This window comes from Hippoglossus stenolepis, chromosome 1 (genome assembly GCF_022539355.2).
Source record: "Hippoglossus stenolepis isolate QCI-W04-F060 chromosome 1, HSTE1.2, whole genome shotgun sequence".
In the NCBI taxonomy this organism is placed as follows: Eukaryota; Metazoa; Chordata; class Actinopteri; order Pleuronectiformes; family Pleuronectidae; genus Hippoglossus; species Hippoglossus stenolepis.
In genome coordinates, this window is record NC_061483.1 from 18665764 (window position 1) to 18688880 (window position 23117).

Genomic DNA, 23117 nt, shown 5'->3' on the forward strand with positions numbered 1-23117 from the left:
ATCCACTCAGCTTGTTCTGTGAGCCATACCCCGTCCTTCCATGTTTCAATAAAATTGGTTCAATAGTTTTTGCATAATCCTGCTAACAGGCACACAGCAGTGAAAACATAACCTCCTTGGGAGAGATAAAAATTCAGACTCATTCACTATCTATGTTTCCATGCACATAATGATCCAAATATGACCAATAATCAGCGTAAGGCATAATTAGTCAGGTAAAGGAGCATCCCATCAGTACTGCTGTGTTGCTGCTGTGGAGAACAGCTCAGTAATGTCTAAAGAGAATCCTCAGTTTGTATAATTTAGATGAAAACACACTAGTGAAAACATCACTAGGATTATTTTATATTCACTTTCTACCAATTGATTTCTTTCACCCGAATCTTACACGCTGAACCTTTTAAGACTTATTTTAATACTACAAGTATTAAAAATCTGGCCTGATTCTTTTCTTCTCAGGCTGCGATGGGATACATTCATGACCTTAGCTGTGCAAATGTTGCCTCATACCGTTGCAGTGATGTTTTCCGGAGAGCACTCATCTGTAATAAAACAATAGAGCTGACTCAGTGTTGCATCTCATTGAAGCGGTGTAGAAATATCCATGACATACACTGTCGAGCAGTTGGATTGCAGTGTGTATCTGATATGTTGCAATATAAAAAAATCCAATAAAACCCTTGTAAAGTGGTTTAGATTCCATTTAGTGTAGTAATTATTGGCGAGCAATATCCACTGCCTCACTGTCATGATCACTAATACACACTCGCACATGTAGTTTTTGTCTTCTCTAAACCAAATCAGTCGCAGATTTCTTCATTTCAACTTCACTTTGCTTTAATGACGTCAACCAGAAGTTGCAAAAAATTCACTTTCTCTCTCTCGCTCTCTCTCTCTCTAACCCTTGCCATGCCACTGTTGGCTTACACAGTGTATCGGTGCGTAACATGTTACAGTGTACCCTTCCTTGTCCTCTCCTCCTTTTCCTCCTTCACTCTCACTCTCCGTCTTATCTCCTGCTGTCCTCCTCTTCCTCTCAGTCACTCTGTCACGCTCCACCTCTTCACCCCTCTTTCTCTCTCTTTCTTCCTCCCTCGCTCTTTCGGACAGCTTCCTGAAAATGTGAAAAATCATCTCGCCTCTCTGCTGCAGTTTTCTTCTCCATCCATCTTATTCCACTCTTTCTTCGTCTAGCCTCTCTGTTCCAGTGTGTCACCCTCTCTCTCTGAAGTTGTGTATTTTCATTTAGTCATCTCTCTTGTCCTCTCTTTTCTCGGCCTTCATCCTCCAGCTTTGTTCTCCATATGCGGCACTTTAGTCTGTCTCTCCAATAATCTAACAGCAGGTGTGTGTGTGTGTGTGTGTGTGTGTGTGTGTGTGTGTGTGTGTGTGTGTGTGTGTGTGTGTGTGTGTGTGTGTGTGTGTGTGTGTGTGTGTGTGTGTGTGTGTGTGTGTGAGAAGCTAAGAGAGAGCACTCAGTTGATTCTGTGGGACAATAGCATTCATTTTATTCAACCCTAACTTTGTCATGCACACAACACACACACACACTTCCTGTCATCTTCCCTCTCTCTTTTATCTTTAGATGATAATGCTGGGCTCTGACCCAAAGTTGTCATGGCAACAGATGACTGTTGACATCGAAACCTTGTCTGTTGTTGTTCTAGTGAATGTGTGTGTTTTTGCATTTGTGCGTGTGTGTTATAATAATAAATACTTTTCTTGACAAATCTTATACAGGGGGTTGCTTTGGTGCTATGTTACTGTGCTCTATGCACGTCTGTCCATCCAGCCGTGTGTGTTACAGTAGTTACTCAGTGGACTGTAGGTGCTGTAACATAGATATGCAAAGTGCAGGCAGACATTTTTAACACTTTTGTATTCGCAAAGAAATTTTAATGAACAAGTTGTGTGTTGATTTACAATGCTCACTGTAACTGCTCTTCAGAATGGTGCAGTGTGAGACTACATACAGACCAAGTCTGTGCACAAGAGTGTTTGTTTTAGATCTATGTCTATTTAGTCTACTCTCCTCTCTGTGCAGGATGGACTCATGCTGTCTGGTGACGAAGCAACATGGCGCCTGCTAAAGGAGGCTCTACCCAGACTGGAAGAACAACAAGCAAAGTCAGGTATCCTTAACATCCAAGATCAGCTACATCCAGTGGACAGTAAGCACTGACATCCATCCATCATCTACTCTGCTGTGGGAAGACGATTAATATAACCGGATGCTTCTCCTCTAACAACATCTTGATAACTGATATGTGCTCATACTAATAAACTGCTTTATTAGAATGAGAACAATTATCAATGTATAAAATGTAGCCCCGTAAACCTCTAACTGGTGGTTTTAATTCCTTCATATGTAAATGAAGTTATCAGCAAAGTAGAGTTATGTAAAAACACAAATTATAAGTGAGTGTGTGTGAAAGGTGTGTTTGACTGATACTCTCGATACTCAAGCCAGATTTCAGGAGATTACTCATTATAGTCTCAGATCACAACTTCATGTGTAAAAGCACTTCCTGTCTGGATATACTGCTGTCTCTACTCAGAGGTGAGCTCAGAGAGTGATCAGCATCTTATGTGACCCTCCAGATTGGGAAGCACTACTACAAAGCTGCAGTGATTTGTTATCAACTGTTGGTGGCGCTGTGCCTGATGAAAATCTCTACAAGCTTAGAATGACGGACATGGCTTTGGATGCCTCCATTCACCTGGGTCGGTGGAAGGAAGCTGTGAGATATGGAGAGAAGACAATTCCAGTTTACAGGTGAGTCTGTGTGTGTGTGTGACGTGTGTGTCGTGTGTGTGCGTGTGTGCGTGTGTGCGCGTGTGGGGTTTCAAGTAGCACCACAGTAGTTAATATAAGGAAGATCTGATAGAAGGGAAAAGATTGAAAGAAAATTACAAATTACAAGGTTTAAGTTAAAAAAACAAACATGGTGTCAGTGTGTTGTTTAACATTGATAATTTAGTGAAACCATAAGTAATATAATGAAAAATATCATCCTAAATTGTGGTTTATTCTCAAGCGAGCCACCTAGCTCCTTGTCCTCGAAGCTCTGGATGCAATTTAATATCAGGGTTAGCCAGCTGTCATTATTTGATTTACATCAGTTAGTTTGGACCTAAAATATTGATCCCGGTGTTTTATTGCTCTTTTTTGTTATTGTGTACTTGGCAAAATTGTATTTTGATGCTTGAATTGAATTGAGAGGGAGATTGATCTTGTGTTCTGGGCTGAGCTCTATTGGCCAAGTAGTGGACGCACACATGCACACAGACACACACTGACAACTCATCTACAGGGGGGAAACAGCAACAGAGCCTATCAATAAATAACTGGACACAGAGCAGCAGAAAGAGAGAGATGGTGATGATAAGAAGAGGATTGAGAGTTTGGTGTCAGTTGAAAGAAAGTGAAATGTGCAGGGGGCAGACCAGAGTGAGGGATGGTTGTGGGGAGGGAGCAGAGAGAGGACGGAAGAGAGCAGCAGATAAAAGAAAAATGAGGGAGGGGCAGAAGAGTGAGGGGTGAGTGGTTATCAACAACCTGGAGTAGAAGAGAGGAGGGAAGACAAGTGGCCAAATATGAAGGAAGCAATGTTATGACTAGGGAATCTTAAGGAAACGGAGAGAGAAGAGAGAAAAGTGAAGTATAAAATGAGGCAAACTGAAAAAAAGAGGAATGCACATAGAAAACAATTGAAGAGAAGGAGAGACAAGTGAGAGAGTGGGAGGGGGATCCTCCATATTCATCACCTATTTTCCTCTGGGCTCTTCAGATGGCATTAAACGAAAGATAGCTGCAGGATTTCTCTCTCTCTCTGTCCCATCCCTCCTCTCATTCTCTATTCCTTTCTTCTTTCACTCTCTCTCTCTGCAGGTCTTTTTAGTCAGCTTCACCATTCAGTGTCTGATGTATAGAGAGGACCTTTCCCTGCGCCTGTGTGCGAATAATGCACACCTGCTGCAGGCTGTGCACGCCATGCTGCACATACTTTACTGCCACAGCCATGTTCACACACACACACACACACAGTAAAGGCTTTTTTACATTTACAGTTTTAACAAACGAGCCAAGATTTTCAGTATCTCTCTCCATCCAAGGTTTCACAGTATTAAAGAGAGAATCTGTTGCATAAGATTTCTGCATCATCAGTGGCCTTGCTGCTCCAGTGAAGTTCCCCCACAATGTCAGTCTTTGTGAACCTGTTTGTGGTTCATATGTCCACATGAAATTCAAAGATGTGTGCAACATTTTTAAAAATGTTTTTGGGGCATTTCCTTCCTTCTTCAAAGAGCAGACAGTGAAGTGATGTCGACGTGCAACAATGGACTCCCTGGCCAGGCATCACGGTTTATGGCGATTGCCCCAAAAGTTATTTCTGCAACCGATGTTTCCATTCTCTGGTGAAGATGACAGCAATTTTGGCAAATCACTGACCAATGTTAAAGGGAATACTGCACAGATTTTGTGTGGCACCTCATTGGATGTCTTGTTGGATGAAGTGATTTCCTTATTGAGTTTTTAAAATGCTGGATCCTAAAGTCACCAGATCTTGAAAACCGTTTGACTTATCTGCTTCACACCTAGTATGTGTATTGTTAATGGCCCAATGAAGTGCAGTGTTGAATTTGGTGCGATATGGACACACAATCCATTAAGTATTAATAAACATTTAATTAACAAGTGACCATCACTCTGTAGCAGCGGTGGCTGGGACTTTGACATTCACAACCACGTCAACAACTGATTCTCCAGGTCTGTGTACTGAGTCAAGCATCACTGACCATTGAATAAACAGGTTTCAGAACTCCCCTAGGGTGTCGGCTGTAGTCTGTGCTTATGGTCGGATTGAAAATTTGTATAAAATTTTTATTTAAAAATATTTTCACATTGCATTAAGGATGGACAGGCTTGTAGTTCAGTGGTTTTCAGGATTGTGGATCAGGATCGACCAAAAGGTTGCAAGATTCTTCAAGGAGTGTCAGAGTTCCTAAGTTTGAACGATAAAGAGACATTGACACCACAGAAATTTCGGGCTTTTTGGGGTTTTATTGTGTCACACTGGATATATTCACTCTTTAGTCCTTAGGGGAGCATCCCTCTTTGGTTTCTGCTCACAAATATTTCTCTGCGAAATGATTAAACTGTGATTTATATCTATTTGAATGTTCTTTATCTTAGTCACAGATGCATGGTGTTGGATAAACTGTGGAGATACAGAAGTGAAATTACTGTTGCAATGGACAGAAAACTAAATACAATTAGGGAGACGATTCACAGTTAATCTTTCCTCCATGCTTTCGTTCTCCTTCCTTGGTTTTCGTCTCAGAGAAATAATCCATGTTCCGCCCTCACAAACATCAGGCTGTGGATCTTTTGTTCCAAACCACGGCCTCATTAGTTTCACAGCATTTGCCTGGAAATGTTACACTTTTCCACCACTATTCATTTTTCCTTCTTGCCCCCTCTCTTAGTCGTAGCCGAGGGCTGCAGCTTTCTAACTAGCTGCATATACAACAAGACTGTATTTCTCTCAATTCACTCTCCTGGGGGGAAAAAGAAGGGACGAATTCAGGAGACACTAAGTTAATGAAATAATTGTAATTGCTGTGTGTGACTATATGCAGAGAGGAAATATAATTGGAGTTTGGTCTTTTTGAGTGTTTGCATGTCATGGCTACTTGAATCACCGTCTTGGTAATTAAATCAATATTGTAACTTCTTATTATTCATGGAGGACTAATGTTGTTGGTTTAGTCTTTGAACTTCCTGTTTAATGATTCAATTTTAACCACAGGATCAGAGAGCGCCTCTGTAATTGGTCGGCCCGTCAGTGAGTAGTTTAGTTAGGCTCGAAGGTATGAACAAATGGGCTATTAGCATCGTGCGGGAAAATGATCAAAGAAGCTACAGAGTCTTAAATTACTCTGGTCGTTGACACTACAAGTTCATTTACTTTGATTCCACTCGTTTCAAAAGAACTGTTTTCCTTTTAAATTCAAGAGTCAATAAAATTAGCCAATAAAAGTTACTGATTTCAGTCCACAAAGAAAACTAGAATTTACCCTTAGTGGTTGTATGCCTCCGCCATCGAGTGCAGTTTCAGTCTACATAAATGTTTTTCCTGAATTGGATGAGGTCAAATGAGGTCATCTTTAAGTCATAGTGACAACAGTTCAAAATGTCTCGTTTGAATACCCTCATGGTAATTAAGACTCTTTGAGTCAAGGTGACCATTAGTCAAATTAAAAAAAATTCTTTTGAGGCAATCTTAAGATGATGTTTTCATGAGGCAAAAAACTGGTTTTGTGAGGTCACAGTGACTTTGACCCTTGACCATCAAATTCTAATCAGTTCTTTGAGTCAAAGTGAATATTAGTACAATATTTGCAATTGTCTTAGAGATACTGTGTTCACAATGCAGAAAATGTGTTTTGAAAGGTCAAAGTGAAATTTACCTTCGACCTTTGACCACCAAAATCTATTGAAATCAGTTCATCCTTCACGAGAATGGGACGGAAGGACAACCCGAAAAATAACACCTCTGGCCTCGAGCTCCCGTCGGCACAGACGCATAATGAATACGAAACGTGTTCCGTCTACAACAGTTTCTGTTTACAGCTGATTGCATTTCGAGCATATTGAACCCTCTTGTGTTGTGTTTACGCTTGAGAGAAGTGAAATCTGCAGATTAGAGGGTGAAGTGGATTCAAATTGACCTCATCCTTGTGTGTGTGCATGCTCATACATAAGTGCTGGTGTGTGTGTTTACTTACAGCTCTTTGTTTGTTGCGCGAGAGAATGACTGCACTAGACAAGAAAGTTAAATGAGGTGAGAGAATGGAAATGGAGAAGGGTTTGTCATCAGTGAGCATTTTAATACCATCTTACAGCAGTTACATAACATTTAAAAAACGTGTGTGTGTAAACAAGAGGAAAAACGAGGGAAGACTTAAAAGGGCAACAGAGGTAAAGTGAGGAGAAATGAATGGAGAGCAGCGGAGGAGAGAGAACATCCCGCCCGACTCTGACTGACTGACTGACTGATTGATATCACCAACTTTAATCCCTGCAGTTAGCGGGGCACGAAACGCAAACATAAACAGGTAGGAGCAGAGCCGAGGAGATGTGGAATAGGAAATGGAAGGAGAGATTAGAGGAGAGGGATAGGGAGAAGAAAAGAGGATAAAGAACAAGCTGAGTTGGATAAATGAGTGTTTTGAGAACCCCACTGTTTACCAACAACAAAGCTGCTTCCTTAGACTCCCTGGTGTTTCTTCATCTATATAGGACTAAGAGCATCCTGCTTCTTTGTGCGTATTGGGGGTTTGATGGTGCATGTGTTTGTGTGAACTGTCTGTTTTAAAACATGCATGTTTATATATTTATATGTCATGTTACGTAAATACAAAGATCATTAAGACTTTGTGGCGTTTGTCCTGATGACGTAACTGTAAACAAGCTCTTTACTCTTGGAGGGATAATGGGAGTTTTGCCATCTGTACATTTTCTGTGAACTTGCATCAGAAAAGAAAGTAAGGTAAAATTATTCATGACAGGGATGGTAAGCTCATGAAAACAAATCATAAACCAAAATACAGCAACTAAATCCTTAATTTTGAGACAGTTCTTTAAATACAGTATTCCCAGGAGCTAATAATGTCGTATTAATTCCAGCTGTAAGAGCTAATAGAATGTTTTTAAAATCGGAGAGCCAATGGAAGTTCATGTGTAGTTTGGGTCAAACCAGAGTTTCAAGGTAGATTTTGGGGCATTTTTTTCTGCCCTTTAGTCCTGTTTACATTTACACAAGTTGCTAATAGGATATTCCATTCATATTCGTGTTTGTCTGATTATGAATCATGTCGACATAATGTCATGTTTCCCACATTCCTATGACCTTTTTGAAAATATAACCATTGAGTTGTTTGCGCCCATTCACAAAATCTATTATATAAAATATAATTATAACTACAGTTTCTCCCTCTCCCCAAGAATGTGACTTCTTCGTAGCGCCCGTCATCTTGTTTAACCTTAAACCCATGTGTCTTCAAGCAGTTAGTAACTGTTGTATGTGGATGTCACAAAAATGCTGTGAAAACTCCAATAAGACAAGATACTGCGATTAATATACATGTCAACATAATGTGACTGAGGTCAGAATACTCCACATCTTAATTGTATTATAACTTATCCAAAGTATGTTTGTTTTTTAGGTTAAAAAACATGTGTAAATGTTAACTCAGACTGATTAATGTCAGAATATTACTGTCCATTAAATGATGATCACATTTAAGATCTTGATAGACCTCATCTTAACAGACAGGTTTAGGAAATTCTGTGTGGATATAATTGGATATTGGAGTGACAGAGCTTTGATATGAGTCATGCTGGTGTGTTCAGCCAGAGGCAGAGTTATTCCTGCTTTTGGCTGTCACACATGATGAATATTACTGGATGACAGGTAATGTCTGGGCTACCTTGCTTTTCCTGCTGACACTTCTGGACCTGGGTCTTCATAAGTAGCAGAAAATAGATATATTGATGATAGATAATGCATTATAATCTAATAATCTTAGGAAGGCCTAAATGAAGGTATATTGATTTGTATACATTATATATATTAAGTCTCTGTTTGTAGTCATTTACTCGTCAGCATATAGCATTTTTCAGCAAACATGAATGGGAATTTGAAAAGATACATTACGGGAGAAAATTAACAGATCTGTGTAAAATGTATGGTCAAGCAGCAAAATCATGATGATCTGGTCATGATCTTTTCCAAACCACTGTTTCTCTCTCTGTTTTAATCGTCTCTCTCTTTTTTCCAAAGACAATATTACCCTGATCCCCACCCAGTCCATGGAGTCCAGCTGATGAGAGTTGGAAAGCTGCAACATTACCTGGGACACATCGAGGAAGCTTTAGACACATTCAAGCAGGTGTGTGGGTGGAAATACTGACCAGCAGAGTTTATCATTCCTGTCATGAAAAGAAGTGTCGAGTGCTAACAGGGTTTCTGCAGGGTCTTACAAACTTTAAGATTTAATAATGTGAATTTTAGGCCATAAAATGTCTTAAATTTTACAAAAATATTTAGTAGTAGGTCTTAAATCATTTTGGGTAAGTCGTGATTACGTTGATGTCATTTAACACAGCATCCGTCGTGCTTTAAAATTTGTTTAAATCTGTTTGTGTTTTGCAGATCTTTTTCATGATTCTGATAGTTGCACAAATATTGCGCAAACACCTTGGTCAGAATTTATCTCAGTACTTGGCTGTGGGAAATATAGATACCAACTGTCTCTGCCTGTAGTTTATTAGATACCATGGCATTTCAAGGGTTATTCTCCATTAGGCTACTTTTGTTATTCTGTTATTTCAGGAGTCTGATATTCCTTCATATCTGTACTTATCATAGGTCTTAAATTTAATTTATTGTGATGTTAAAGTCTTTAACTTGTTGAAAGCTGAAAAAGACTGTATGTGTGTTTAATAAATTCTCCTTTCACAGGCCTATCAAATCTTAAAGCTCACCCACAGTGACGATCACCCCTTGTCCAAGGATCTGTTGATGAAAATGGAAGAATGTCGCTGTGAGATGGACCAGCAGTGATCCTGCAGCCACTAACACCCCAATACAACTGTGACTTGACGTCTTTACATGTCACTCCAAGTCTTGATTTGACTCTTTAGGTCATGAGTACATGCCTGAATTTCTATCATCTGATTTCTGATTAATAAAAAAGCTTTTTTTAAATTCTTCTCTTGACAACTTGTCTTACACATTGACAATCAGTCCATGTTGGTTTTGTGGTTCTGTTTTTTTTCAGCCTGTTGTTCAGTGTTTAGCCTCCCTGTCAATGTAAAGTTTATGGACAGACAAAGATCCTCATAAATTCTGTCTGTGTGGGAGAGAGAGAGAGCGAGAGAGAGAGAGTGTAGACCCTCGTCTCCTGTGTGTAATCTGCAGATTCCATCATGATGAGTGATCTCATGCCCTTAGTTTAGTGTGTGTGAGTGTGTGAGTGAGTGTTGTTTTAGTAGAGTCCGGTTTTCAAAACATCCATCTTTCCTCAATACATATTCATCACACACACTTCCCATGTTAATCCCTGTTTTTGTGTGTTGCTCTGTCAGTATGTGACCTCCAAGTTAAACCCAGAGTGCATCTGTGATGGAATGTGCTTATGGGTCTCAATCTCTCTCTCTCTCTCTCTCTCTCTCTCTCTCTCTCTCTCTCTCTCTCCCCCTCCCCCACACTCACATACACACACAAAGATATTTGTCTTATATTAGTTGAAAGGAAACTCGTTGAAATAATGCACACCGTAGCTCCTAACATAAACCATGACACATAAATGCCACACTACAACCCTCACAGTAAAACTAAGTCCTAAACCCCAAAGAACACTTTCAAGTTGTGAGAAAATGTCATATTTCTACACACACATGTGCACACTTACCCACACTTGCCATGTTAATCCCAAAAATCTCCTATTTTCAAACTGATGACAGCACTTCCTCTGAGAGACAACCTCTGTGTGGGTGCGGGTGTCCCTCTGTGGGTGGGTGTTTCTATGGTTTATGAGAGGATTAGAGTGGCATTATGTTTGCTTTAAGGTTACAAATAGGTTTTGCTTTTATGACACTTTTTGCTCCCTCAGGACTGCGACTGTCGGCATGTTAAAAACCCCAAATCCTTCATCCATCCTGGATTAGTCAGATGTTCAGTGTTATTGGGCATTTAAATACAGAACAAAATTATTATTTACAATAATTACAAAATCATAGAAATTTCAGCAGCAACAGCAAATCATTTCGATTTTTCCCCCTGATATGAGAAGAGTTGAGTGTATCTTGAGGAGATTAAATGAAAAGACTGATTGAAGACGTGCAGTCATGGCTCCAGTCGACTGGTTCTGCTGTGCCTTTACCACCATTACTCACTTCACTGACTCTGTTGCTTTCTGCCTCTCACTCTCACCCTCTCCTCTCTCCTCATAACAGCCATCGGATTAGATTTACGATCTTCGTCATGACCGTCTGTCTCTCTCTCTTTCTGGCACTCACTGCCTCTCTCCCCCATTTTCTGTCTCCCTTACCCCCAGAATTACATGAACTGTATGTGTGTGTCTCATCGTCCTGTTCACTCTGTCCCCTCCTCTGCACCATCGTACCTCTACACCTCTTATCTTTACATATCTCCTCTCCATTATGTCTTTATAGAAATCCGCAGTCTGTATTTCAAGTTCAACCCCAACACTAAAATTAAAGATACAAACCTTATTCCTCCTTGATTGACTCAAACCTCACTAAATCCAAAATATTATATTTCTCTTTACACTTAACATCAGCAGTGTTGTTATATATGTTATATTATATTATATTATGTTATATTAATAGTATTATATATTATTTATAGTCATTCATTTAATTGTTAAATTTTGCCCGTGAATACTCCACTTTATAACATTACAAATTGAGCCTTTATATATATGTAGTATTTTACATTTTATTATGTCTCCTCTCAGCTTCAGAGATATTCTGCTGTTTGAAGATGCAACAGCAGCCAGAGATGGTGGATCTGATCCCAGGTATCATTTCTCGATGATCGTTTCATGGCTCAGTGATAAGAGCCTGCTGGAGATCCCCATATATTCATGATATTCGTCTAATCTCTCCTTGGATGAAAAGACAAGACAAACTGTTTCTCAACGTTAACACTATGTTTCCATCATGTTTCCATCATGTCCTCAGCACCCCTCCATCTATCTTTGATCAGGTTTCTTTACAATCAGAGGCTCTGAAAAGCAAAAGACTGTTGCACTGAACTGTAACATCTACTGTTAAAAAACATGAGTCCTTTGTGGTGACGTTAAGCCACAGTAGTGACACACGATTCTAACAATGACAACGTCAGGTGGTCGGTGCTTCATTTTGCTTGAGGCTGGATGGCCGTAAAGTTTAGTAAAAATCTTTATCAGTTCAGAATGACATATCACAGAGTAGCTATAGAGATGTAGATTATTAGTCTTCTAATCACGGTTTGTTCAAATGTATTTATATTAGTTCATTTTATTATAACGAAGTTTCTTAAAAAGAACATCATCTTGTCACATGAATGATTTAAAAAAATTAAATTGGAAATCGAATTTAAAAAGAGGATCTGTGAAATCCCAGGTTACATATATATGTGCTCTAAATCCTCAAGCACCTGCTTACAAATGGAAGCTTCAGTATGAACTATATATAAGAATTACTCCAATACAAAGGCTGGGTAGACCGAGCAGTATTTAAATTATCTTCAAATCTCAGGAACAACAGGGAATTCTTGAATTCAGCAACAAAATTAGTCCAACTATCCTGACCAGAAAATTTTAAGTCTTCCACTTGTCCTCAGTAAATGATTTAGCAGACAGGTGAGATAAAGAAGGAGGGCAGTTCAGACTATTTGTTGAGAAATGATTGCACATAAAATTACCCAGAGATTACTCTCTTTTTTTAATTCTATTTTCCAAATTAACGTTTTTTTTGTCCCTGAAATTTCCACTTCCTGTGTGTGTGTGTGTGTGCTCTTGTATAGCTTCTTTGTGAGGACCAGTTCTACAACCTACTAAGTGAGGACATTTGGCCAGTCCTCACTTTCCGACCCCCCTTTAATTGACTGTTTGGGGGTTAAGACTTGGTTTTAAGGTTCGGGTTACAATTAGGTTTAGGTTAGGTTAAGGGTTAGGGTTAGACATTTAGTTTGGATGGTTAGGGTAAGGGGCTAGGGAATGCATTATGCTAATGAGTGTCCTCACTAAGATAGATGTACAAACGTGGGTGTGTTTGTCTCAAGGTCAATGACGATACATAGACAATCTAAAGGTTATATTCAGAAAATAATTTTCCGTTATACGATCTCATCTCTGTGACGGCATGCGGCGTCAAGTCTTTGAAAATGTAAATGCTGCATCCTATGTGACTATATAATATATATATATATATATTCATTATGAAGTAGCATTATAACTCTATAAATAGTGAACATTACCGTATTGGGATATATATACACACACCGCACCCGCTGGGTATCTCCTCCATGCCTCACTTCTTTCCTCCTACTTGCCCAAGCTGTAATCCTATTTTTTGTTATTTTTCACTTGTCTCTTTGTCTGTGCATTTCCTTCTTGCCACCTTTATTCTCCTCTCCCTCTTCTCATCTATTCTCTCTCTCTTTCTCCCAGTCCTTACTTCCTTCCTTCTCCCTCCTGTTCCCCGCTGTGCGTGGGTGATCAAAGCAAGCTCAACAGGGCAATATGTCACTAGAAAGCTGCCTGCAGGGTCAGGTCCAGACACACACACACACATACACACAGATACATGTACAGTAGGAAATAAGTGATATCAAAGGTAGAAATTCTAAAATGATGGTACTTTTACTGTATAGAAACAGACCTCACAGAGATTTCAGAGTAGGAAGGACATGAAGGAAGGAAAAAAGATATTCCTGTGAAAAAGTGGCGTGAGATTATAGTTTCCAGAGAAAGTCATGTGACTGAGACTGAGGCTGCAGTGGTGATAGTGTCTGTGAACTGATCAGTCTTTTCTTGGGGTTCAACCTCGTCTGACAGAAATAGCTGGATCATTACAAAAATAGAAATAAAGCACTGACGCTTTGAAGCAGGTGAGCTGACGGAGGCAGCGTATCATTGCTCCAACAAAGTAGCTGTACCCTACTGAGTGTGGATTATGTGCAAAGGAAGCCAAACATGCTGTCTATTGTCCACTTGACTGCATAAACACAGAGACCGGACATGGCTTCAAATTAACTTTTGGTACCCATTCAAAGTAACTTCTTAAAATGTGGAAGAACACCTCTGCTGAATTGGTACTTCAGACATATTGTACATCGTGGCATAAGGTTTTAGGTTTGAATCTAGGTAACAGAGTAACAGCAGTTTCTGCATGTTGTGCAGGTGAGGATCATTTGTACCTAGTTTTACTATGAGACTCAGCTTTGTTTATGTGCATTAAATGGCCAAATCCAGAGACTTTCATGTCACATCTTACAAAGCCATCTATTGGCAGCCTGACAACTATATTTCAGGTAGATCTTTTTAATTCATGATGTGTTTTAGTCGTAAACATTTTCATATTTCATTGGGTTTTGGACAGAACATACATCAGATGTGTGGACGATACATTGACCGTCCTGTGTTAAAAGAATAAGGAGTCAGACGTCAAACTCTTTCAATACATTCCTTTATTTACATTCCCTCCATCTTAATCTCCCATCAATACAATGTGTCGGACCACACTTTTCAAAAAAAGCCCATCTGCAGAGGACAGTTATAATTGCAATCTTTAATCATCAACACTCAGTGAGAATCTTGCACTTCATATTCACCAAAATGCACCAATCACCAGTCATAAACCTGAGTGATAGGTACACATACAAATCATAAAGATTTTTCAACACCTAACCCTTGAATGAGTGTCACTTACTACAACTGATGATTACTTTTGGAAAATGTGGTCTGACTCAGACTTGAACACACAATATTCTTTAGAAGATGCTATGTGTCAGATTTCCAGATAACACATTAGAATTCTTGAATTTACCGACAGCACATACGTCAGTTTGTTAATTTCTTGAAACCTTTACTTTTGAAAAGTTCACCAAAACCCAAGGTGTTTTTCACAGTTATTGCTAGAATTATAAAGCGCCACCCCAGTACATTTGGCAGTGACAGATGGAGGAGGAAACCTCACACATAGCATTTTCAAATGAGTACGAGCCGTTTAGCTCATCCAGAGGTTGGGGTTCCCAAAACATCCACTGCTAATAACACAAGGCCTTTAGTTAATACTGTAGAAGATACTGGCATTTCATTTAAAACAACACAGCTGTTTTCATGCTTAAACGTTTCCTTCTTCACATGTAAAAAAAAATCAACCATTAATTCATCATTTTGCTCAGTATTTTTTCACCTGAAATTCTTGTTGTGCTGGAACCACATAATCTGCACTGGATGTGGAAACTTTAGGAAACCCAAACCCATCCAAATCCCCAACTAGAACCGCAGGAGCAAAATAATTCAACAGAAAATATATAAAATAAAGATGAGCGCTTATATGTTATGTGTACAGTATATATATTTATATATGACATGGGGCTCAGCAATATATGTACAGTTATTTTTCTTTTTCTTAAATGCATAGTAACTTTGTAAGATCATAAGGTGTAAATAAATAAAAACGTTGACAGGCGAGATCTGCTCTCCTGAGCTCAAATAAATAAAAAACTTCATTCATGACTTGTACAGTGAACTGGGAGATTAAAAAAGGAAAGGAGAGATATCACAGGAGAAACTTCACACACCTGTGACTAGATCACGTCATCTGTCTGTAAAAGCATCGCAGTTACCAGGACCCTTTCATGGGTGAGCAGATCATGAAATGAATCACTGTTATAACTTTGTAACACACGAACATCAAAACCTGAAATATTTCAAAGGTTTTACTGTCAGTACCGTCCAGTGGAAAATATAAAAAACGAGTTTCTGATGTTCGGATCGTGATCAATTTCGAAGCTTTTGACACATCATACCAAATAACCCAGAGTTTCCTCTCCTGTGAAGTCTCTTCCCTCTTTTTTCCTCCCAGACTACAGACAGGATCTCCCAGAATTCTCTCTGCTTCCCGGGCAGATGAGGGCGATGGATGTGGACAACAATAGACAGAGATGTAGAAGAAGCTTTCGAAAGTTATTCTGTAATTTCAGAGGGAAACAGGCTCTTTCATATATTTATATTTGTACAAACATTTAGATCATAAGCATCTCAAGCACCATAGATAATATTAACAAATTTTAAGTGTTGCTATCCAAAAAACATGGAACCAGGCAGAGATCTATGCCTCTTAATTTGGTCGTCATCCTTTTCTTTAGTTTCATTTCGTTAAATATATTTTTGTTTCTTTACAATGTCTGGACACAGAACTTGAACTAGTCGGCCATTTTTAACAATAACTGTATTCACTAGGAAGTATAACCAGTCTAATTTCACTACTTTGTTCCAATAAAGACATTACAATCTAACAGTGTAAATCAAAGGTCTTCCTTAGTCTTAAATATTTGTCTTTATACCTATTTTCATTATCCTACTATCACACATAGTCTCTCCATGGTCCCATTGAACTCAAATAAAAAAGATACTTTATTATAAAACACACATTGACGAATCATTCAGTTTCTTTTAGAATAGAGCAGAACGACACAGATACAAATAACAGACAGTCCACCTGTCAGTCAGACAGTCAGTCAGTCGATGGATGTAACACAGAGACACATTTTCATCTCCACTCCTGTGTGACTCAACGTTTCATGGCTTCATGAACATGAAAAAGCCATCACGACTGTATCAGGGTGGGGGATATATGGTACGTGTGCCCCAGAGGGTCAAAACTCAGATGTGCTCTGTTTGTGAGTAAAGTCAAGTGAAATCACATCAGCACAAGAATGTAGCTTTTTTCTTCTTCTCTGTTTTTTTTATTATTATTATTATTTAAACACATGAGTCTGTGTCCTTGAAAAATCATGTACGTTTTTAAGAATTAATTTTTTGGTCCTTGCAACTGTTTGGTGGTTTTAAAGGGGCTGTATTCAAATCTTTGCTATTGCTACATGGCCCGTATTAACATCGACCACTATTTTTCCGACCAGTCTGGAAGCAAGTTCGGCATCAGACTTCATTCGTTTACTTTCTAACAGCTTTCTGCTTCGGTGGAAAGCAACACCAATGTAAGCTCTTTTCCTCCACTGAAGTTTGCATGCTAGCCTTGCCCTGGCCTGGCCCTGGCCTGGTCTCTTTCTGATAGAGTCACAAAAGCATCACACGCTCCCTGACAAACTAGCACGGCTCAGTGGGCATCTTGAAACATCACATTTAATAATGGCTATAATTTCAAAGATTTTCCAAGGACAATGATCTTTTTTTGTGTGTGTGTGTTTTTTCTGTAAGCACCATACTTAATGCATGTACACATATTCAGAGAGAAAGAGAACTGGTCTTGGTATTGTTGAAATGTTCACAAGGCACTTATCTGAATCATTTTCTTTCTCTTTGTCAGTCTCTATCATCAACTGCACAACAACACCAGGCCATTCTGTAGTCAGCACTGTGTTTACAGTCAATGGCTCTCAACTACTCTAAAAAGTGCTCTTCCAAAATAATGGGAGAGGAGAAATGGTTCCTCTATTTGACCTTAACCTCTCCTTCATCCTCCTTTGTTTAAAAAAGGCAGTTTTTGCTTGTCTCTCCATTTTTCTCTCCGTATATATTACTGAATGTTCGACTGAGTCTAGGAGGTTTCTCTGCAGTAGAATTATTCCGTTCTCTGAAAAAATGTGGTCACTTGTCTGATGTTTCGTCTCAGAGTCACCACCATCTGTCTGCCCCCTTCAGGGCAGCCATATATATCTGAGTCAAAGCAGCCTGTCAATAAGATGCTCTTCAGTGACTGTTTCTGAGGTTGCTTAAAAGCCCAAATGTGAAAATCTACAAGGTCATCTGTCTGTTGGCCTGTCAGATATCTCCATTCCTTTAATCCCTCCATCTCTCCATCCATCTGTCCTTCCACCGACTTACATCTGGGGACATAATGATGCCCGACATGATAAATCAAATGGACAGTCCATCCTTGTATCCCCTCCTTCCATCTAACCAGTAATCCAATGAGATGTATTTATATAGGAGATACATATTTTAAATGTGTTTGGCTAATAAACATCAAATGAAGTCCTGCCGTGAATCCACCTCTCCTTGTCCTCCTGCTTCCCTTCTCTCCCTCTGTCTATCGATTTCTTGAGGACACGTCGAAGCAGGTGATCATCATGAGATGAGCTTTGCAGAAGTTGACTCTGGTCTCCAGTTTGTCCGTTACCATCTCCAGGGCTTCCAAATACTCCAGAGAGTCCACTTCATAGACCTGCTGCAGCTCGACTGGATATTGGACGGAGAGAAAAAAAAGTCACAACCTGCTAAAACACTTAATTCATCAATTTAAGAGATAAGCTGGAGGTATTCTATATTTCCTTATTGTATTTTTCTGTTTCCTAGAGAAAAAGATAAAACAAAACTAAGAATGAATTGATCCAAATAACTTGTAATGTCCTTGTGGTCAAAACCGGAAATAACTTATTCCTCTGTTTCTCTGTTGTTGAACAAAAACTGAAACACATCATTAGGCCACACTGTTCCACTGGCTGATGTATTGCGTTGCTATAGTTACACAATAAATCGATTTGAATCAATCTCACATACACTGTCCTTCTTTATAGAAATTGCACTTTTAGCTCAATGCAACCTAACCGCTCCTTTATGGTGTTTCATTGTGTTACTGCTTAGTGCACATTTGTCAGTATATGTCGATATCTTGTTTTTCTTTTAATTGACCAAAACTAATTTGCCTTCGGGATAAATAAAGTTGTTTTTTATTTTATTGTATCGCTGTTAATATTCAGTACATCGACAATGTGTCAGTCCGCAGCTGAAAGCGGTTCCCAGGCTCCAGCAAATGTAATATTTACTCCTATTTGAGTAACAGCCAAAAACTACGGAGCCCAGCTGCTCTGGGAAATTACTGAGCCTTTTTTAAAATGAAGCTATTTATGTGTGGCTTATTTAGAAAGATTTATGTCTTATGTAGGAACAATGGGTTTGTTAGCGTGAAGTCGAAAAATTATTGATGCAGACTAATGCATTGTTGCTTTTGGTCTTTTTGTTGCGCTTGTTGTACAGAAATATAGAGAATAAAGTCCAATTCAGCAATGAACACATTTCACTTAAAATATGAAGAGTGCTCCTAAAACTCAACAGCAGGCTGACGACAATTGTCAAAAAATATTACAGACAAATATGAACGATTGCTTATAACACGGACAATGTTTTTCTTTTTAATGAAAAAAACTAACTTTTCTACCTGTTGAGATCCACTGGTGCATAAAACACGATGAGACACTCAAACACACACACCCTGCACTCACACCATGACAGATGTTGTCACCCTGTTTCTCTCATAACACAAGCGCACTTCCTGTTGTGTCAGTGCTGCACTTACACTCAGTGGTCCATTTGTGTGGCTCCAGCATCAAGTACTGTTTGGTTTGTTCCAGTTCTTTCTTCAGACACTGGTACTTGGCTCTGACTTCACTGATTCGCTGTTGGCGGTTCTCCAGCAGACGAAGCTTGGCGTTCACATACACCACCTCCTGACACACACACAGAGAGAGGACACACAGACAGACAGATATGGATTTGGCTCACCTTTATTTATTCAGTGTTCTGTTGTGAAACATGTGTCTCTCTTCCAGCAGCAGACTACTTAACATTCACACAGGTACAAACATTCACATCACACCTCATCAAGCCCCGGTGAGACCGCGGCCGAGTACATACGCTCGGACACTGAGCAGCTCCACTGGAGCAGTCGGGGGTTAAGTGGCTTCTTAAGGCTGCTGCGGGGAAAATCTATATTTTATGCTTCTCTCTCCCTCCCTCTTTCACAAAGCTCACAATGCTCCCTCTCCTGAATACATAAAGGTTTCAGAGTGGGAACCCTAAAAAAAAACCTGCATTCATTTGCAGCAGCTTAATGAGATTCACAGAACCAGTCTGTATTCTGGAGCAAGCAGAGAATGGGAATGTTGGTTTATTAAAAATACTCACTGTTCATAGAGCATAGTGCAAATGTTCATTTAGTGAAAATCCTTACTGTTGTATATTAAAGCTTGTTGGGTTTTTCTGAAGTCTCTTAACTCATTGGCTGAAACAGTAGCTCAGATCCCATTGCTTCCTGTGTCTCTTCTCTTCTCCATTTTCCTCCATTTGTTGGTCCATCAGAACAATTGCTGCTTTTTTTGTGTCCGACAAATAATCATCAATACAATTTCATTGACATTGGATGTAATATGTTGGCCGGCCTCTGGACCACTCCCTAAATCCACTCTTCTCCCTCACACTACCACTGTACTGTATGTCTTTCTTTCTTTAACCCTTTAATCTTTGTTCCCTCTCTTCCAAACGGTTATTCTCTCTTTTCCAACATTCTGTTATTTTTGCCAGTATCAACACTTTTGTTGACCAACATGTATCCTCACCACAGACACTCACTCCTGTTTTAAAAATGTTGTAAAGTAAATACAAAGATATGTTTTCCCATGCAGTTTGACCAATAACATCACATGTCCTCCTCTCACTCATCTCTCTCTCACCTTGCTTCCTCCTTTGTCTCTCCTCTTCTGCAGACGCTCCACATCATCTATCTCGTACACCTTGATCTCAAAGGTTTCTGTCGTTGCCGTTGCGCCCCGGAGGTTTGAGGGAGCTGGGGGCCCCAGCGGGCCATCTACCCAGCAGGCACCAGGGCTGGAGGAGGAGGAAGATGAGGAAGTGATGGCCTGTTTTGTGGAGCGATGAGTGGGCGAAGAGGTGGAAGAGTCCAAGGTGAGAGCTGGTATCAGGCGACGACGCTGGAGGCCTGAAAGAACAAATAGGTCAGTGTCACCAGAAAAATATTTCTGGACTCTGAAACACATTTGATGCTGTTTACTGTAGGTAGGTTGGACTGTAGATAATAAGGTTTACTTCGTTGTTGTGAGTTGTGCAGTTTGTCAGTGAATTATCTTTGTTAAATACAAAGTAACACCGTATCCTGTAACTGACTCATTCACTATAGAGGGACGAAGTCTCTCCAAAAAAAGGTAGCAACAACAGACGTGCCCCACGTAATTATTATTATTATTAAAATGTTGTTACAGAGCCGGGCAACTTCCCTGTGTTTCCAGGCTTTATTCTACGTTAAGCTAAAGGCTTTTGTCTGCAATCTTATATTGAATGAACGGACTTGAGAGTAGTATTGATCTTCTCATCTAACTCTGCAAGAAAGTGAAATAGTGAATTTCCAAAAGATGTTAAACCATATCGTTTATTTAACCGAGTAAAAACGAAATAGCTTGCTGCCTTCTCTCACCATTTACTTATATTGGACTTTTCAGGATGAGAATGTTAATACAAGAAAAAGCTTGTTTCCACCTTCGCACGTGTTAACATATCAATCCACCGCCATACAGTCAATACAGTACAATGTAAGTGTCCTTGTACTCGACGCGGAACTCCTGCTTGTTTACACTTTTCAATTTGCTGTGTATCAGCAGTGGTAAAGAGGAAGACAGAGCATGGAGGATATAAAAGCAGAATGCTACTAAGCTGAGGAGAGAGGTGAGACAGGAAAGAAAGGGATGAATCATCAGTGGAGAAACGCAGAATAGAAGGAACAGAAGAAAAGTACTGAGTGATTGAAAAGACATAAAGAGAAAAAGAAACAGATAATGGCATATGAAGCAAGATAAAAAAGTTTATTCCCTGTTCATTAAAGTTATAGATAAGAGCAGCGGGTCTGTCCCTGATCTGCCCACTACGCTTGAATGAACACACACACATTCATACAGGCACACACTCACTTTACATAGAAATTGACAACCATGTCGTCAGGAATGGGCGTTATCAGATTCACAGCAGGACGAGGTGTGTGAGAGACAGAGAGGAGGGAGAGAGTGGTGATTTTAATAAGGCTGCAGGTCTCAGTGTGGCACAGGAAGGTCAAGCAGAGACATTTGTATTTCATTACATAGTAGGACGTGTCGTAGAAGGTGCGAGCTGGACGAACGAGGCAGGAAATGTCAGAGCAATAGATGACGAGGACAGGTCGAGACGTGGAGGAAAATTGGAGAGACATTTGCACACGTTGCTGGGACACATTTTTGTTCTCTTCCTCTTACTATTCATATTCTTTCTGTCTGAATTTGGAACTGAATTGTTGTATTTAATTTATTCTATTGATCATTTATTTAACTAGGGACAATACTATGTGTGTGTGTATACACACACACACATACACACGCACAGTTGTGTCTCCTTGACTTCATTAAATTTACATACTGTCAATTGATTTCCTATAGAGACTCTAACCCTAACCTAAACATAAACCCTAACCTTAAAACATGTCCCCAAGATTTAATAATTTACGTTATGGGGACTTGGTATTTGTCCCCATTAGGAAGACAAATCCCCACTATCTGATTGGGTAAACAGATTTAGGTCCCCACAACAAAACTAATACCTGGACCACACACAGGAATCAGTGGCTACAATGAATTTTGTGGAACAAAAGGCACACGTTAAAAGCAATGACATCTTTCTATGAAAGCTGATTTTTAAAGATTTTTAAACAGGGTAATGATTTTTAGTTGCATGCATGTGGTGCACGATAGCAAAAGGCAGATTCACCAGCTCTGTTTGGGACCTTGAAGAGAATTCTCTCTGTTCTTTGTATCTATCTTGGACCCAGCCTCCATTACTGGTCTCAACCTCCATGTATAAAAAACATAGGCAGTCCTTTCTTTCTCATTTCTTTCTTTCTGTGAAAGATTGACAGCACAAGCTCTCTCTCTGAGCTACAGGATCAGTTGTGGGCAAAGGAAAATGAGTGTAAATCCCGACTTGACGCTGCGTGGCAGGAGGTGAAGTCACATCCTACACGCACAGAGGGAAAGGTACATTCCAATTTAAATCAGTTCTCACAGACACACCAGAAAGAGCTGCCTCTGTCCAATACGCTTGTACGCACAGATCAATCGTCGTTGTTAACCAGCAGAGTGTAAATTGCAGACCACATTAGCAGGCTCTCTGTGTGGTGATCTGATGAATATATATTCATTACAGCCCACACCAGCAGATTCCTTCACCATTTCACAGATGGGTGGTCAGGGTCACCTTTGTTACCTGGCTCCTTCTGCAACCGCAGCTTTCTTTCTCATTCTCTCTTCCCTGCCCATTACTTTTTCTCTCTGTAGCAGCCTCTATCTCTCCTTCTCTTTCTATCGGTGCTCCTCTGTGGTTTTCATTTCTTTCTCAAAGCTTTGGGAGTCTTCTGATTATAGTCATGGCTGAGCTTGTCTTGGTCAAGTGCTGAGTGTGGTGGGTGAAAGGGAGTGGATAAAATTAAATGAAATTTGGTCCATTCATTCACCAGTTCACTCATTATTCATTCACAT

At 39.7% G+C, this 23117-nt stretch overlaps 2 protein-coding genes across 2 annotated transcripts in view; one reads left to right on the forward strand and one right to left on the reverse strand.

Annotated features, from left to right (window-relative positions):
• Window positions 1-11305, forward strand: part of smyd3 (SET and MYND domain containing 3) — a 74658-nt gene extending 63353 nt beyond the window's left edge. Inside the window, exons 9-12 of the mRNA XM_035162390.2 lie at window positions 2045-2132; window positions 2602-2776; window positions 8850-8958; window positions 9531-11305. Coding sequence (XP_035018281.1) covers window positions 2045-2132; window positions 2602-2776; window positions 8850-8958; window positions 9531-9632 — 474 coding nt within the window. The 3' untranslated portion in view covers window positions 9633-11305. The remainder of the gene's footprint in view (window positions 1-2044; window positions 2133-2601; window positions 2777-8849; window positions 8959-9530) is intronic.
• Window positions 11306-14249: 2944 nt separating this feature from the next.
• Window positions 14250-23117, reverse strand: part of kif26ba (kinesin family member 26Ba) — an 81639-nt gene continuing 72771 nt past the window's right edge. Inside the window, exons 26-28 of the mRNA XM_035171662.2 lie at window positions 20277-20542; window positions 19124-19274; window positions 14250-18006 (exon numbers count right to left, since the gene is read on the reverse strand). Coding sequence (XP_035027553.1) covers window positions 17858-18006; window positions 19124-19274; window positions 20277-20542 — 566 coding nt within the window. The 3' untranslated portion in view covers window positions 14250-17857. The remainder of the gene's footprint in view (window positions 18007-19123; window positions 19275-20276; window positions 20543-23117) is intronic.